At 46.7% G+C, this 6,998-nt stretch overlaps 1 protein-coding gene across 1 annotated transcript in view; it reads right to left on the minus strand.

Annotated features, from left to right (window-relative positions):
* Positions 1–4,792, minus strand: part of TMEM178B (transmembrane protein 178B) — a 223,372-nt gene extending 218,580 nt beyond the window's left edge. Inside the window, exon 1 of the mRNA XM_050915058.1 lies at positions 4,411–4,792. Within this exon, the coding sequence (XP_050771015.1) occupies positions 4,411–4,792 (382 nt within the window). The remainder of the gene's footprint in view (positions 1–4,410) is intronic.
* Between the last annotated feature and the right edge of the window lie 2,206 nt (positions 4,793–6,998).

Genomic DNA, 6,998 nt, shown 5'->3' on the forward strand with positions numbered 1-6,998 from the left:
ACACTTACCTGCATTTCAACTCTCTGCTTGCTTAGTGGTGGAGGTGGTTGGTTCACTTGGACTTTTTGGTAGGGTGAGGGAATGCCACTTTTGCTAGAAACTCAGTGGCAAACAGGCGAACAATGGATCTAATAGGATACAGGGAACGCTATATTCAAAGGGGCGTTAAGCAGCAGGGCTATTTAATTCACAGAGGAGACTGGACAGACACCGGAGAATCGGAAGAAGCTTAGAGTATTGTGCTGAACAAACCCAGAGCCAGCGCTTCCTGACTCTGCAAGGCTTTAGGGATCAGGAGTGAAACTCTGGTCCTGAGATGCTAAAAGACTTGATCAGATACGAAAGCAGAATCAGAGGACCAGCTTTGTAAGCTCTCTTTCTTTTTGACTGGTCCTTCTGTACAAGAGTGCTTTCCCTCAGTCCAAGTAGCCCATTCACAGGAATAAAGATTATTCAGGTGAGTAAAAGTTAGCAAGACTGGGCCTGGGGTTTGCATGTTCAACTCCAATAATTTCTTTATTGACTGTAATTTTTGTTGTTTCTGGTTTGATTTTTTTTCATTCATGATAACAAAGAGAACAAATTAACTGCCTAATTTTGATGCAGCTTTAGAATATTCTTCAGGCCTTTGGTCTTACGCCTGCCTGCCTCTCCCTGAGTATGCTTACTTGTGACAATCTGTTTTAATTCATTTCCTATTTATCTAATCGTATTATTTTGAAATATGCAGCTAGGTTCTATGGAAATATAAAAAAAGGGATAGGAGAAATATAAATAGGACCAACTATTTTATATATGCATTAGTGTCTATTATATCTATCCATAAGAAATCTGAAGTAACAGATCTCCAGTTTTTCTAGCAAAATGCAACATAAAAGTTTTGATTTATCTGCCAGAAAGTAAAAACTAGTAAATACAGAACAGAATTACAGAAGTGACCCAGCCTATTCAGAAACAGAACTGGTTTTTCAAACCACTGGTATCGGAATACTGCCAAGTACCATAGGGCCTGATCCTGCCACAAGCCATTGCCTACAGCTGGTATTAATTTCAGCAGAGTTCATAAGCAGAATAACTGCAGGGTATTTGCAAAGCTAGTTAGTTAGGCTGTTAACGACCATTTTTTGTTATCCTTTGATAGACAAACCTACCATTCTCAATACTGGAAGTTTTGCCTAGGGAAAAATGTAGGATCTGTCTCAAAATAAATGGAACACTTAGATCCTCTCCAGCTTAAAAGAAAAAAACAACAAAACACTAACTCTTAATAGCGTTTACATTCAATTACATATAGCATTACACACAATATTTGGGGCCAGAACCTGCATTAGTTTATCCGGTTCCGGAAGAGGTGTGCTAGATTAAATTAACAGCTGGCAGAGGAAGGAGAGTAAAAGACCTATGCACCAATAACATCCTCTTTTATATGGTATTTGCCCTGGAGCTCATACAGAGAGAGATTTCATCTGTGCAGGAATATGTACCCCAGTCAGGGTATTTGATTACTACAGGTAGAGAACATCTGCAGCTCTTCACACCTGCACAGGGCACGCTCTGCCCAGGCACCCACCCCTGTAACCTCTAATTCCAGACGAGCGTCTGCCACAGAAAAAAACCTAGAAAAGCAAGGTGATGCTGTCGGGATGAACCTAGAATACCTACCTCATTTTGAAGTCATAGCTGTTCGCAACATTGGACAGCAACGGCAAATGTACTTATTCCACTTTCATCATATAGCTGAGGATTGTAAATAAACAGTCTAGTAGCTGGCCTGAGGTGGGAACAGGGACACTAGTTGACTACCCATGTAAAGCTGGCTCCTAATTCAGTGATTCCAGCACACAATGATTTTTAACAGATGAGTATTTTACATTACTTTTTGGTAAGGGGAGAGTAAAATCCATTAGTTCTTTTTGATCTAACAAAACATAAAGTGGACAAGCAATCCTATAATATCTCCAGTTTTATTTCTGAGCAAGTCACACACTTTATTTTATCAAATTGCCATTATACTTGCTTTTCTATGTTTTAATTTGGAGGTGCCAAGGGAACACACCTTTATAGCATTAGTGCTAACGTGTGTGACTCTTCATCAAGGCTGAGAGTTATAGTATAGGTAGATCCTCACTCCAGAAAGACCATCTATTTGGTCCAGAAAGACCAAACCATAATGTTGGTATTCAGTGTTACGAGTCTCCCTCCTTTAACATTTCTCTCAATGTGCAATGAAGTTTGTTAAAAGCGTATCAAAAAACCTTTAAAGAAGGCAAGGAGTGACACACACCGATATTTGCGCATACCTCCCTTTTGTGCACAATTTGCACTTCTGACCTTGGGGCAGCGACTCTGCGAAGTGGCTATCCGGCCATCTGTACACACATATGTCCAGGAATATGTGTGCAGGAATGCATGCTGTACCTGAGCCCAGGAATCCCTTGCTACCAGCTGAATGCTGTATATTTAGAGTTAGCTCACTACACACACACAGACACACTCATTCACACACTCATACACACACACACACACACACACGAACACATGCAAATTACAGCAGGATCTTTTGAAGACTATCTTCTCCTGCATTTAACCACCTCAGCTTGAGTTGCCACATTTTCTCTATGGTTAACACTTAGCAGAGCTGCTGTTACACATAACCCAGTGCCAGGCAATTTCAGCAGTTTCTGGCAGGAGCAACGGACGTTCCTGAACCCAGGACAAGGCAGGCGGTGAAAGAGGAACGAGTCTCACTTATTTCAAGATGAAAGACCTCTCTAATAACTGAAACTCCATTTGCCAAAGGTGAGCTCTGGTGACATGTTCGCCCGCTGTCAAGGTTGAATTTCTTTGTTTATGCCCCGAGCACAGCGAGCACATGTGGCAGCATGATCCAGCCCTCCGTGGCCAGCCCAGCACATCTGCACCCTCACCTAGACGGAGAAGAGGAATCCCTCCCTCAGCACTGAAACCAGCAGCAGGGTGCCAGGGTGCTGACAGGCTTTGGACATGTTCATTTGTCCACTATAAATGGGACTGAAGCCACCAATTCATTTCATAGGGGTCATTAAATAGCAACTAGACATTAAGGGGCACTAGCAACACAGAGAGGATCCCAACTAGTGATCCCGGTTCCCTGCTACACCACCTGTTTGTACTGTTCCAGTGCAAGTCTATACCATGCTACTCACCTCTACTGCTCACTTTTAAAACATACGGAACAAAATGTATACGTTGGCAAACACATGTGAGAGTTTATCCCTCGTGAATAATTAGCTTTAAGCAATAATTCCGCTTGCAATGTCTGAAGAGGGAATTAATGCAGGCTATCAAGGGAGTTTGGGACAGAGAACACACTTAGAAAACAAGTATTTTTAAAGGTTGCATGGTGTAAGAAGCAATGATTTCACTGCGATGGAAATAAACCGCTGGGGAATCATCTGAATGCAACAGAATAACCATGGGAGGGAAATGTTATTTCGTTGTATGGAGTAGCCATGCCGTGGGTAGCAAAGATGCTGTCATCCTTTACTGAAATCCTCATCATCCTGCAAAAACATACATCTTTTGTAGACAGGATGTTTAGGCTGAGTTTTATGCATATCTCCCCTTCCTATACTTTGGATCAAAGAAACATTTGAGGCAAACTGACCATCCCCTTGAACTGGCACCTTGGGGGAAAAAACAAGGACCAAAAGACAAGAAAAAACATAGCAAAAAAATGCTACAGGCAAACAGATGCATCTCCACCCCAAGAGAAAATTATTCCTTTCTAACACTCCTAATAAATTCATGTAATGTTTTGTAGACATTGAAAATATTCCAAAACATAGCTCAGTGTAAACAGCAAGCTGGGTTTCCTCCTGCTCTTTAGCATTTCTCTTTGTTTACTCTCCATTTGAGGATAGAAAAAGCCTACATGTGAGCACTGCAAATGGTGTATTTTGGGACTGATGGGGCATTCGGTAAGGGAACGATGAGATACAGACATACGTAGCCTCCAATAAAATAATATGTACTTTGCCTGAGTCACCAGGGTCAAACAAAATTAAAAAAAAAAAAATCCAATGTCTGCTTTATTAATACTTTTTATTTGTATGCGGAAAATAATCTGATACCATGGTGATGGGCAGACTATATTAAGCTTAGAGAGACAGAGACATTCTGGGGTGTGTCTGCTTTCACCCCCACTGCCTTCTTGGTCCCAAACCCCACACCTCAGCAGTAGAGACCCCATGGGAAACTGCCCTGGCAGTGCTTCGGGAAGCGATGCCCAGCCAGGCCAGTTCACCCATCACAAGGAGAGGCACTTGGCTAGAGATGCCAGCTCCCATCTGTGAGCCCAAATGGCTCTGCTCAGCCTGTGTTCAGCTCAGGAGGGCCTGGCACGTTCATTTGGTAAAAAACAGCCCTTACCTTTGGCAATCAGCTCCTCCACCTCTTGGTCGAACCCTTGTCGGTGACATTTCCTCCAGAGCCCCATGTTGGTCGAGTTGTACTGTCTGTTGCACTCGTCGACTGCGCTCATAGCAAAGATCTGCCTCCTGTTTCTTGCCAAGAGGAGTTTCCCTTCCCAGCGGTCCAACCTAGACCTGCTGGCCCTGAGAGGCAGGTTGTTGTTGGAGTTATAAATGAAGCCAGGGTCATTTCTCTTAGTGGTGATGCTCTTGCACCTCTCTCTGTGCTTCCTGGCATCCGTTTCGTACCAATGGTCAGAGCAGATTGCCACAGCCAGCATGCCCAGGGCACACAGAGCTAAAGAGAGGCCAGCATACAGCAGTAACCTTCCAGCAGCCATACCTCAGCTTCACAGAAACACCATGGACATCTTCACCACAGGCAAAGCCCTTGAGCGTGAGACCACGCAAAAACTTCCGGAGCAGCTGCTAGGTGTCACTTGGCAGAGACTGCCTCAAACATCCCCAAGTCCCGTGGCTCACATCCACGCTGCAGAGGGATGCTGAGAGCGCTACAAAGTTCTGCCCTGGAGGCAGTCCTGGAGTCTCATCTGCCTCTTCTCCTCTGCGGAGGAGACCTGGCGAGGAGAAACACAGCCTTCCACCTCGAACGGGAGCGAGCCAGCGACCCGCCTATACAAAGATGTCCTGCTCCCCTCACCACGAGCACCCAAGCAACGGGCTGAAGGGATATATCCCCCTGAAGAGACCCGAAAGCTACGGCTGATCAGTCCATTAATCTTTGTCAATCCGGCCAGCTCAGAAATCCAGAAGAGACGGCTTTCAGATCAGCAGGCTCACCACAGCATCATCACAGGACAGAAAAGTTCAACAGCTAGAAATCTCCCGCTTGCAAGCAGCCGGTTATCCCGGTTTCAGGAATGGGTGGCTTGCCTTTTCTTTGTCAGTGGCTCAGCGAGAGCATCATCGTCTGGACGGTCGGACGCTTGCTTGGGTTTAAAGCGGGGTCGAAGGGGAGGGAGCAAGAGGGGGGAGCAATCTGTTGTTGCTGCTGCTGTTTCAAATCGTGCCTAAAACGTAGCCTCCCCGGCTGGATCTGGAAACGCAGGCATGCACAGGTCTCTCCCTTAGCAGACTTCGCTGACAGTCACTGACATCTTGGCTTCAGAAACACCTCGGCTGCTCTCTGCCAGCCCTGCCATTCACTCGCCTGCTTTTGTCGTCTGCGCTGTCATCCAGGCAGCGTAACGCCGCGATCCCTTCCCCCGGAGCGCCCCAGCAGCGCTTCGGCTCTCCCGGCGAGCGCGGCGCGGCAGCCTTCCCCGCTGCCGGCCCGGGGAGAGGCGGCGGGGGCAGCCGCAGCCCCGGCAGGACCCGCCGCCGACCGCGCACCTCCCGCTAGGCAGCACTGGAAGCAGTCCTCGGCCCCGGCATCGTTTTTCCACCGCCACCCCCCCCACCCCCCTGCCGCTGGTATCTGAAAAGCTTCCTTCGTCCCCGGCGCTGGGATGTGTTGTGCACAGTTTTCCTAACACGGCGGCACGTTAGCCATCTGCAAGATGAAGGCAGGCAGGGCTACGGCTGGCTGAAAGGATGCTAAGGAATGGGGAGGGGAGGGAGGTCGGGGGAAATCAAACCAAAACAAACCGGGGGGGGGGGAAGCTACACACCTTACGCGGGGAGAGGAAAGCAGCCCCTAACTGTTGTCAACAGCTTTCGGTCTGCACCATCTCTCTGCCATATGGCCCGATCTCCACGTCGGAGCTGAGATTTTTAGCTCAGCAGCTTCATACGAATCGTATCCCCAGCATCAGCAGTTATACATTCAGACATATTTTTTTTCTCCTTAGATTTCCACTCCCTTTCTCTCTAATGGGAATAACTCACCCATCTCGTAGAGATCAAGTGCAACAGAAGGCGAGCTGGAGTCCCCAAGCTTTAAAAATCTCATTTCATCGTTTTTAACCCAAATAAGAGCGAATCCAATCTTCTGTACACCTGGGAATCTTTCCTTGTTCAAACACCGAGCCCTGCAGCCTTGGCTAAAGCCTACAGACAGAGAATACAGAGCGCTGAGCCAAAAGCCAGTGATGTCACCCATGCAACGTGAGACTCATTTCTTATTTCTCTAGCCTCCTTAAAGACAAACTGCACCACTTCCCAGGCAGGAAATGTCGAAGCCTTACTTTCTTAAGAGGGGAAAATGTAAAACCTGGATTTAACTGGATCCTGCTCATCCTTGGTCACAAGCCCTTACATGGTGTCAACCGAATCCAAGACAAGTGGAGCTGTTTCTTACTGCACCAAAAAATCCCAACCTACTACGTAACACAGAGTGCGAGCTTGAAAAAACCCTGGATTCAAGACCTTCTGTGTGATCCAGAAAACTGAGGCCTCCAGACCATGAACTGTACTGTTTAAAAAGGAAATAAGCACGGCCATTTCCCTTGCATCAAAAAGCTCTGGATCCTGGCACATCCTGATCTGCGAGTACCACAGCGTCCTGGAGCTGGCAGAGGGACCTAGTTAGCCCCATCCAATATTTGGCTCCACACACCAGCGACTCCACAGCATGAATAGCAAACA

This window comes from Gymnogyps californianus, chromosome 1, assembly GCF_018139145.2.
Source record: "Gymnogyps californianus isolate 813 chromosome 1, ASM1813914v2, whole genome shotgun sequence".
NCBI lineage: Eukaryota > Metazoa > Chordata > Aves > Accipitriformes > Cathartidae > Gymnogyps > Gymnogyps californianus.